General features: G+C 37.7%; 3 protein-coding genes and 1 non-coding gene across 4 annotated transcripts; 2 read left to right on the forward strand and 2 right to left on the reverse strand.

Moving 5' to 3' along the window:
* Positions 1–363: 363 nt before the first annotated feature.
* TRNAL-UAG (transfer RNA leucine (anticodon UAG)) lies at positions 364–443 on the reverse strand. The gene has a single exon. It is a non-coding gene; the product is annotated as a tRNA-Leu (tRNA).
* A 1,358-nt stretch (positions 444–1,801) lies between these two features.
* Positions 1,802–3,520, forward strand: XTH8 (xyloglucan endotransglucosylase/hydrolase 8). The gene is made up of 4 exons (XM_021438226.2): positions 1,802–2,299; positions 2,384–2,484; positions 2,575–2,777; positions 2,961–3,520. Exons 1-4 carry the CDS (start codon positions 2,107–2,109, stop codon positions 3,361–3,363), a joined length of 900 nt encoding a protein of 299 aa, XP_021293901.1. The 5' UTR covers positions 1,802–2,106; the 3' UTR covers positions 3,364–3,520.
* Positions 3,521–4,225: 705 nt separating this feature from the next.
* Positions 4,226–5,507, forward strand: LOC110423830 (postsynaptic protein-like protein). Its single transcript, XM_021438227.2, has 4 exons — positions 4,226–4,269; positions 4,391–4,508; positions 5,111–5,202; positions 5,301–5,507. Exons 1-4 carry the CDS (start codon positions 4,254–4,256, stop codon positions 5,363–5,365), a joined length of 291 nt encoding a protein of 96 aa, XP_021293902.1. The 5' UTR covers positions 4,226–4,253; the 3' UTR covers positions 5,366–5,507.
* Positions 5,508–5,978: 471 nt separating this feature from the next.
* LOC110423831 (transcription factor CPC-like) lies at positions 5,979–7,200 on the reverse strand. The gene is made up of 3 exons (XM_021438229.2): positions 6,904–7,200; positions 6,494–6,578; positions 5,979–6,420 (listed from the first exon to the last, which is right to left on the reverse strand). The coding sequence occupies exons 1-3, from the start codon at positions 6,953–6,955 to the stop codon at positions 6,333–6,335; spliced, it is 225 nt and encodes a 74-aa protein (XP_021293904.1). The 5' UTR covers positions 6,956–7,200; the 3' UTR covers positions 5,979–6,332.
* Between the last annotated feature and the right edge of the window lie 2,759 nt (positions 7,201–9,959).

Raw genomic sequence — 9,959 nt, forward strand, 5'->3', positions numbered from 1 at the left:
GATCAAAATATCTATTGGAAAAATCTGAAAAAAGTGAAAAGGATCGATGAAGATAGAGTTTGAACGGTTCATAATGCTTGGATTTTTGCTATCTTCTTGGGATCTGGGTACCATGATAGCATCTGTGGTATTGATATGGTCGCTAGCTTGCTTTTCTTGTGAAAGGGAAAGGGAAGCATTGTGCCTTTGAACTTTCATTTCTGCATTGTATTCATAGAGCTGAACCTACTATAGTTATGGGCTGGCATTGTATTATTGTCGGGCTTAAAATTTTAATGGAAAGTTTGAAATTTGTTTCATTGGTTGGGCTGGCCCTGTATGATTGGTTGGGCTTACAAATTTAATTAAAAATATAAAAATTATTGACAGCTGTGGGATTTGAACCCACGCCCTTTCGGACCAGAGCCTAAATCTGGCGCCTTAGACCACTCGGCCAAACTGTCAGTTAATGATAAAAGTTCCGATCAATATCATTATCTACATAGATAAAGCTGAGATTACTTTATTTCTCCACTTTGGTGTAAAACTTGAAATCTGGTCTTTGGAGTCTTTAGTCTCTCAAATTGCAAGCTAATGAACTCGCTGCAACATGTTCTGGAATTCAAGAACTTCAAGAGAAACTTACAGCGCCATGAGAAGATAATGTGACCGGGACACTGCCCTGTTGTTCAGGCCTTTGCGGTGGGCGGTGGAAATCAGGTACAGCCAACAAATGGCCACATTCTGTGAAATAAATAAAGACCATAACAGTTGTTCGCGGGGCCAATACATGAGAACTTCAAGAGCTAGAACTGAAATTAACCAAATGAATCCAAAAAGTAAACAAGGCAGATTCTCAACCTTCTCAACCAAATACAAGATAAAGAAACATTGCTGTTCAAAGTAGAGTGAAAACAAGTCTGGGTTGTCACTGATAGTTGAAGCTATACATTCGGTCGTTCACTTTCACTTCATTAATCAGCTCTCCACAATAATGGAACTGTTGTGGGACCTTATGACTCCTAAGATCAGTCCTCTCATCCTGATGGCATGCGGAGGTTTCTGAATCAACATAATCAATTATTGAACCCTTAATCTAACTGCTAATTCAGGTTTTCGTAGTTTCAATTACAGAACAATTTAATAGTTTAATTATATCTCAAACCTTCTTGTCCACATGTAGATGTCTCTTCACAATTATAACCTAATCCTGCTTTCTTCGTCATCGGAAACAGCATGTTGGTCATGTTTACCGAGAAAGCAAGCTCTGCTTTATGCCTTCTTTCACTGCTTCCAGTGTAAAAAACACTTTGTTTCATTCCCTGATTTAACTGTAATTACGATGCATCTGCTACATAAAGGAGGTACAAACAAACCAAATTAGAAAGGGAGGTGGAAAATTGTGGTTGTTTTTATTCCTTCTTTTTTGCGTAAAGCTAAAGATTAAAATGTGCTTGGTTGCTTTAATTTCAATTTTAAACTTGAAGCCAGCGGTGCCACTGTGCCAGCGAGCAAGGAGAAGGGGTGTTGGTCCCGAGTCCCGACCGCCAAATCCAGTTGTCAAATCCAAGAAACTTTCTGATTCTTGTAAGACAAATAAAACCCAGTCACGTTCTTGCATGCAAGAATCGGACCCCACCCTCCAATTTTATACTGCTAGTTGCAATTGGAGGGCAGCCTGGCTTTTCCATGTTTGTTCTCCATGGGTCATCCTCCCTAGTCATTCCCTAAAATACCCATGTCGGCTTTGCATATCAGTAACTAGTACTAGCCATCTTTTCCCACCTTGCTTGATACCTGAGGTTGTTTGAACGCAATCGAGATTCTTGCTGTGGTTGTATTCTGCTGATCCAGGATCCAGCCCTTTCTTAGATATGAATGTGGAGGAAAATGATGAGTGCGTGCTGGTATTTTTGCAAGGATCTGAACATTCTTACATGGGTAAATTGGTACATTCAATCATTATCAAAATAATTAATAGACAAACTATGTTTACTGTTCTACCCTTTCACATGAACTCTCCATTGTCAAATACTCATCATATTCAATGCACATTTCTTCCTCGGAGATCAAGCAGAGATAGCTCATCTCCTCTCCTTCCCAAAAAAATTCTTCAGCCAAACGAAAATGAAGATAAGGGTCTCTCCAATGGCCTCTCTTCTCTTCATTGCAGTTCTGATATCTGCAATCTGTCCTTCATCCAAGGCAGCTGGTTCACAAACTTCTTTTGAAGATAACTTCAGTATTATGTGGTCTGAAGACCATTTCAAGACCTCTGAAGATGGCCAGACCTGGTTCCTCTCCTTGGATAAAGAAACAGGTATATTTGATTCAAAATCGATTCCTATATTAATTAACTTGGTTCATATAGATGGTTTTTAAATTTGTTTCTGTCTGTTTGCAGGCTGTGGATTGCAGACCAAGCAAAGATACAGATTTGGTTGGTTTAGCATGAAACTGAAGTTGGTAGGAGATGACTCTGCTGGTGTTGTGACAGCTTACTATGTAAGCGCTTCTTGACAATTTTCATCAAAGATTCAATCTTGTATTTGTTCTTTTGGTTCGGAAAGCTGAAGTTAATTAAGAGTGTTGCAGATGTGTTCTGAGAATGGGGCAGGACCAGAGAGAGATGAGCTGGATTTTGAGTTCTTGGGGAATAGGACTGGGCAGCCATATTTAATCCAGACAAACGTGTACAAGAATGGGGTCGGAGGCCGTGAAATGAGGCACATGCTTTGGTTCGACCCCACGGAAGGGTTCCACTCATATTCCTTTCTCTGGAACGACCAGCAAATTCTGTAAGTCAAACGAGCAATTGGTCACTATCACTTTCACACACACATGGCATTGCCTGGATTGGGATCCACCGGGATGAACCGGCAGTGATGATCATCTCTGTCATTGTGTAACTGAGATTTGTGATACTTCAACCTAACCATAACCCGTTGAAAGCTGAACCGAATTTCCTTACTTGCAAACAGTTTCTTAGTGGATAGAGTACCCATCAGAGTATACAAGAACAACGGTCAAGAAAACGACTTTTTCCCCAACGAGAAGCCCATGTACTTGTTCTCCAGCATCTGGAACGCCGACGACTGGGCCACCCGAGGTGGGCTGGAGAAAACAGACTGGAAAAGAGCACCATTCGTGTCCGCGTACAAGGACTTCAGCGTCGAGGGGTGCCAATGGGAAGACCCTTACCCTGCATGCGTATCGACCACCACCAAGAACTGGTGGGATCAGTACGACGCTTGGCATTTATCTGATTCTCAGAAGATGGATTACGCTTGGGTGCAGAGAAACCTTGTTGTTTATGATTATTGCAAGGATTATGAACGATACCCCAAGTTACCTGGGGAGTGTTCATTGAGTCCCTGGGATTAGGAGAGCTACCAATTGAGAATTTAGCATCAAATTTTGTATTCTTTTTATATTTTTTTTCAATTAGTATAAAATATGGGTTTTTGTTACACTATTGTATTCAATAATTGGATATTTGTATAATTTATTCAATCACTCTTACTTTCCTTGATTACTTTAATTATAATTATCCCATTTATTCTCTTCTTTTTTTTTTTGGTATCAAGATTAATTTGCATAGAAAAAAATTAATGAAGATCAAAATTCAACTTAAAATTTTTAAATTTCATGTAAAATCAAATTCACCCAAAATGCTATTTTCGTTTGTATACTTTTAATTGTATCGAATTAATATGTTATTTGAAAAATAAAAGAAAAAATGTTCTTACCATCCTTAATTACCTTAATAACTATAACTATCCAATTCCTTCTCTTTTTTCATGTCAAGGGTATTTCTCAAAAAAGAAAATTATAATTTATAAAAATTAAAATTCAACTTAAAATTTTTTTAAAACTTTATATAAAAAATCAAAATCGATCATGATATATGAGATGAAAGAATGAATTAGTATTTAATTATAATTCTAGTACTTGCTTCCTAATTAGTAATCTAGTATGTTCTCTTCTTCTTCAAGAATTATTATTTAAATAATTAATATGATAATTAATCATATTAGTTAATATAATGATGAATTAGCTTAGCCTTAAGCACATCTTGGCACCGCCTAGTTTTGTAGTTTACTCCAAAAGAAAGGGTATTTATGTCAATTCGAAACAGAACAAAAACCTTTAAAACACGCAGGCTTTCGTTCTCAAGCGGCCCAGAACCTATCTTCCGTAGGGCTTCGATTTCGTGAAGGAAGGACGAAACTGGGAAGGGGGAAAGGTTTGCAGAGCAAAGCAAGTAACTTGCAATGGTGTGCGAGAAGTGTAAGTTTCCTCACTCTGCGATTAAAGTAGTTTTCTGGTTAATTAGGGTAATTGTTGTTGTAGTAATCTGAAAATTTTGAAGCAGAAACTGATGGAACAGATTAATTTTTTTAATTTGCAGGCCAGAGGAAGCTGTCGAAGGTGATCGTGCCGGATAAGTGGAAGGAAGGAGCCACCAACACCACCGAAAGCGGTGGCCGGAAAATCAACGAGAATAAACTCCTCTCCAAAAAGCACAGGTCTTTTTGTTTTTTCCCTTCTCCGTTTTCAGTCTTATAAATTTTGTTGACTAGTTTGTAAAACATGATCAAAATTTGAATCTTCGTCTCAAATTAGGGTTTTTTTTTGTATGAAATTTTGTTTAAAATTGTAGCAATGCCTCTTTATCAGTTGATTTCTGTTGAGGAATCGCTTGATTATTGCTGTAAATTATTATTAATTCTTGCAAGGATGGGATTGAATACTTGATTTTGAAAGTTTTATGATTAGATATAGCACCACAGTATTTGCATAGTGTATTAGTGTTAATAAGCATATATACATAGCCTTTGGGAAAAGGATTTTATTTGATTGCTAGTTTTCTATCTTCTCTTTACTACAGGAGGTAATGCTCATAAACATATGTTGGGGCTTAGGCTTTTAGCTGCAATTGCTTTCATGCAATATTTTGCCCCAATTGGTTGTTTCGTCTTGTGTTTGATTTAGTGACATCTTTCCACAATGCTGATTGTCCTGTGCAGTGCTCTTTTCTTGTCAAGTTATCCCTTTTGTCTTTCATGTATGATCCTGGATTGTGTTTTTCATATTTCTTAATTTTTATTTGGAAATTTGTTGCTTGCAGGTGGACTCCTTATGGAAATACTAAGTGCATGATTTGCAAGCAGCAAGTGCACCAAGACGCCAAGTACTGTCACACCTGTGCTTATTCCAAAGGTATGATTATTTGATGTTGCACTTTCTTGCGATTTGATTGATTTAAATGATTATTTTTTGTGATATCTGATACGTGTTGGGTGTTGTGTGTTGTGCAGGGGTATGTGCAATGTGTGGTAAGCAAGTGCTTGACACCAAGTTTTACAAGCAGAGCAATGTATAATATCAAAGGGGATATTGGTTGATCTTCAAGTAGATATCATAGTTGCTCTTTGTCATTGATAACTCACCAACTTGGTCAAAGACTATGTCAAAGATCATTAAGTTGTTTATGTTTATGTTGTATGCTTGGTTCTTTCTGATCATTGTATTTCTTTCCCTTCGTGAATTTAGTATCAAACAGAATCTTTTTAATACAAGTATGCATTAATCATGTCTATAGCTAGATTAACATGGAAGTAGTAATTGTCTTCTTTTCAATCAAGTTTTGCAAGGAATAAACTTTAAGTCCGGTTCATTATGATTCTATTTATGTTAATGGCATGATTGTACAACTCATAGATTTTTCTGCTTCATGGCATGGTTATTGGTGGTTCCTTTCCTGTCTTTGCGGGACGGATGGAGTCTGGTGGCATTCGGTTGGAGCAGCATGTCCCTTAAGCAGGATTAGAGTCGGAATTGAGGCTAAGTCATAAATTCAAACCATGTTGTATACCTCTATTATCTTGCTAGAATGTATGCAGGCATGGCTTTGTTTCTAACTGGGTTGTCTTATATAGTTTCTGGTTGTAGGATATGCCTACAAGACAAGATCATTTGTCCAGGGGTAGACATGGTTGATGGTGAACTAAGGGCATGCTGCTTTTCTGCCCAGTTTCTTTATTGTAAATATTGAACATTTAAGACATAGGTAAACTCTCTAACATAGGCAACGGAAACATGATTAATCAAAGGAAAATATTCTACAGTTAAGATCATGACGAGAAAAAGTGGTGGAAGCCCAAAAATATCAAAAACATCACTTGCTTGAAGGGTTACAGAAGCTGGCATATGTCAATTTTCAAGCCTAATTTCCGTTTAAGGTGGGTGCAACAAGTACCCAACAAGCTGTGTCGTCTGTAATAGGCATCAGCTCAACCAAAACAACGAACATTTGGCAGAGGAAAGTACGGTCTAGGTTTTGTGACATATCATTCACTTGTCGAGCACCTAGTGTTCCAATACGCCTCAATTTCCTCTGCTGTCCTTCCAGGGATTCTCCCGGCAATAAGAGCCCACCTGACAAGGAATGCTTTGTAAAAGAACCAAGGGGAGAAAACAAAAGAAGCAAAGTGAAAGCAAAGAATCTAACCTCTCTCCAACCAGATTATACATCCTAATTATAAGAGTTTCCTCATCGTCAGAGAATTTAAGCTTTGGTTCTTTACTTGTTTCCTCTGAACAAAATGCAGGAAATACGTTTAGGTTTAAAGGATTCAATGACAGAAGTGATACCATCACTCAAACTCTAGTATTCTTTAAGAATTAACGTTGCCTGTACATAAAAACAAAAGAAGATATTTTGCTGATCTTTAGGAAAGAATATCAGAGGTATTCTTTTATGATGCAACTAGTTTTCAGGGCAAAGCAAATTCATACTTTGTTACAAAGAACTTCATATCATGAGAAGAGCTGAAAAGGATGAACATTAAAAAAGAAGAGAAGAATAAGAAAACCCAAGATCCAGAATGAAAAATAATGAAAACCGCTGCTGTTGAGTACCTCGGGAGTCCACGAAAGTGGCATCAGAGGAGGAATGTTCAGAGTCAGCCATGTCGAAGGTTGAAGCCTGAAGGAGACCACGGATCTCGAAAACCAGCAGTTAAGACTTGGAACTCTTTGAGTAAACAGCCAATGGGGAATTGCTCTTTTTTAAACCGTGCAGGCAGGCGCCTTAAAATAATACTTGTAAGGAGTCCGAGTCTTGGATCAGCGGAAATGGTTGTTGAATGACAGCTACGGCTGTGGTCTAACCGGCTTGATGGGTAGTTGAGGCATTAGTGCAAAGATTCTGTGGCTTTCACTAGGATTTCCTTTATGGCATGTAGCTATAAATATGTGGCTACTACTCGGTAATAGTACGAAACTTCATGAAGAGGTGAAGTAAATGACCTTTCGGCAGTCGATATCTGCGATTAAACGTGCCCAAAAGGTTCCAATCAAGCTCGCTTTTGAAGGTCCAATGCATTAATTGATGGATCTGTTACATGAATTTGCAATCTGTTCAATTATTTTTCCAGGCTTTAGTGTAATGTACTAGGATCATAAGAGAGCAAGTAGGTAGTTTGTGACATAATTTTACCATTGTTTTCCACTTAAAAAAGGCAAGTATGGAGTATAACTAGGATGGGCATGTAACAATAGAGAACTATATGCTGATATGCGCCTTCCCAGTTCCGACTAAAGGGTTTTTCTGAGTTTTTGTTTCAGTGGGTAAGTTTGATTCATGGGAATGAATCATGTTATATTTAATTGGCAGAACACGAATCACGTTTTTAATCTTTTAAATCACTAAAGGAATAAATTCTTGAATCAGTGGGCTGAAAAACCGTATTCAATGATTTCTGGATAAGCTGTCAACTTTCTAGCAGAAGCCAGTTTTATGCATAGTTGGTCGAATGTCCCTATCCAAATTCATAGTTAGTCAATGAAAAGCTTTGTGAGTATATGCTTCAAAGCGCCACTGAAATTTTGATCAGAAAATGGGCTTTACTGGCCCATTTGCATCCTCTCTTTGTTCTGTTCCGATGGGTTGATAAACCATAGAATCCAATGGCTCAGATGGTTTCTATGATCTAAAGGTAACACCAACCAATAACTTGAACAAAGTTCTGATTTTTTAGTGTAGCTTACAGAAATGTAATGGAAAAGTGCCAGATAAAATCTAGGGGGATTGTCAAGAACAAATCTTGCAGTAGTCATGAATCTTTTCTTGAAAAGGAGACAGACAACAGGGAAAAGAAGGGCAGAGAGTGGTTTCCTTTCCACTTGGTAAAACTTTTTCCAATGCCGATTATGCCAAGATCTTGAAGCTGATACGATGTATTATTTCATAGTTATAAACCAAGTACATTTTGCTTGTGGGAATGAAATATGCTGTGCGAATTGCAGATTCTGGATGAGGGGCAAAGTGGGATTAAAAAATACTAACACTCAAGTAACTGAAGGAAAAGGTGAACGTTTCAATCCCTGCCGCCATAATGTCCTTTGTATCATTTCATTTGCCCTGTCTTCTCCTTTCGGCGACCTCTAATTCTCATTTTTCTTGTGCCAAGTTTGGTCCAGAAGCTATTTCTTGCCTGAGCAAAAAATTTGAGAGTTAATCTTCGCATAATTCAAAGAATAACTAGATCATAGTCTGCACCAGTAGCCAACGGTTCCTCCATGGAAAACCTCTAAGCAACCCCAGTATACCTGGAAGCTCTGTAAAAGTTGTCATCAAAGATCAAAGTTGTTAAAACAAATTGCGATACATGTTGCTAAGTTGCAACTGGGTCACAGTGACCTTTTCCATCTTGATACCAGTTACCAAATTCTAAGGTATAGCAGATTAGAGTAATTCACTATCCTCAACATATGAACCCCGAGATACTGGCTTTGTCTGCATGGTCTTGATATGTATGGAATATAAGATTAACCAAATTAGGAAATATTGTGAATTCCAATTCAACAAATACTGATAGTACATTTAGAAGGACTACAACCACAGCCAGATAAACCTATCAGTTATTGCAGTATCAGACACTATCTGTTACTGCTGCTCAAAAACCAAGAATCTTTATGTGTTCCTTCTTTGCAATGCCAGCCCAGTAATAAGAAAATTTAGCTACTCCATATGCTAAACTTGCATGCACTATACTGGGTGTAACTGCCTAGAATTACCTGAATAAGGAAAGTGGACACGTTCTTTCTCTGATCGCCTTGAAGTTGAATAACCTGTGACCACAAAATAGCAAGTGGTTTGAGCCCCAACATGGCAGCAGTAAAAGAAGGGCAAGTAAGTTGTATCGTTTATGTCAGATGTGACTGGCATTTACTAAAGCACATGCACAATCCCTGATCTTAATTCCTTTCAAATAATAAGAGGTTGAACATTGTTTCGTGCTTAATGACCCACAACCCCCAATTACCTTTCAATTCCAAAAAACAGGGTGGGTGTAAGTCAAGGTTTTTCACACCCAAGTTTAGTTTGTTGGTAGCAGTGCACATTCACAATTATGGAAATGAAGACAAAGAAAATTAATAAAAGAAACAAATATTGTCAAGGAATGCAACTTATACCTGACTATATTCAATGGATAGAAAATTAGGAAAGGCCCAATTGCAAATTAAGCTCAAAGGAATGCATGAATCCATGTGCCCTTTGTCCAAATAGATTCTTGCCTGGCAAGCATGATTAGTTGACGGAGACTTCAAGGTCCAGCAAATGTACAAAACAAAAACAATTAAAACGGCTATGCTATTTCCATATTTATCATCACCTGGTACTTTTTGCAAGGAAGTATCATCAGAACCATCGTTAAGCCCACCAATGGAGACTCTAAAATCCTTGTCCTGGAAAACTATAAAAACCTGCAGCAGACTTATTTCAGTGTTATTTGAACTTGACTAGGCATCCTTCTTTGTTGGAGTTCTTAAGAAAGAGAAAGAACATGAAACAGAGACAAACTTCGCTGCACTACAGTCTTCATTAATAGCTGATACATATTTATATTACACAGCAACCAACTTAAGTTAAACTGAATCTAGTTACAACTTAACTAGCCATTACCAAACTA

The sequence above is a fragment of the Theobroma umbraticum genome, unplaced genomic scaffold (genome assembly GCF_002168275.2).
Source record: "Theobroma umbraticum cultivar Fairchild unplaced genomic scaffold, ASM216827v3 scaffold_204.0, whole genome shotgun sequence".
NCBI lineage: Eukaryota > Viridiplantae > Streptophyta > Magnoliopsida > Malvales > Malvaceae > Theobroma > Theobroma umbraticum.

Coding starts and splice junctions, on each gene's coding strand:
- LOC110423831 (XM_021438229.2), bottom strand. CDS start 6,955: ATGGCTGACTCTGAACATTCCTCCTCTGATGCCACTTTCGTGGACTCC. Junction 6,579..6,903: donor CACTTTCGTGGACTCCCGAG/GTACTCAACAGC, acceptor CATTTTGTTCAG/AGGAAACAAGTAAAGAACCA. Junction 6,421..6,493: donor TATAATCTGGTTGGAGAGAG/GTTAGATTCTTT, acceptor ATTCCTTGTCAG/GTGGGCTCTTATTGCCGGGA.
- LOC110423830 (XM_021438227.2), top strand. Junction 4,509..5,110: donor CTCCTCTCCAAAAAGCACAG/GTCTTTTTGTTT, acceptor TGTTGCTTGCAG/GTGGACTCCTTATGGAAATA. Junction 5,203..5,300: donor CACCTGTGCTTATTCCAAAG/GTATGATTATTT, acceptor TGTGTTGTGCAG/GGGTATGTGCAATGTGTGGT.
- XTH8 (XM_021438226.2), top strand. CDS start 2,107: ATGAAGATAAGGGTCTCTCCAATGGCCTCTCTTCTCTTCATTGCAGTT. Junction 2,300..2,383: donor CTCCTTGGATAAAGAAACAG/GTATATTTGATT, acceptor GTCTGTTTGCAG/GCTGTGGATTGCAGACCAAG. Junction 2,485..2,574: donor GTGTTGTGACAGCTTACTAT/GTAAGCGCTTCT, acceptor AGAGTGTTGCAG/ATGTGTTCTGAGAATGGGGC.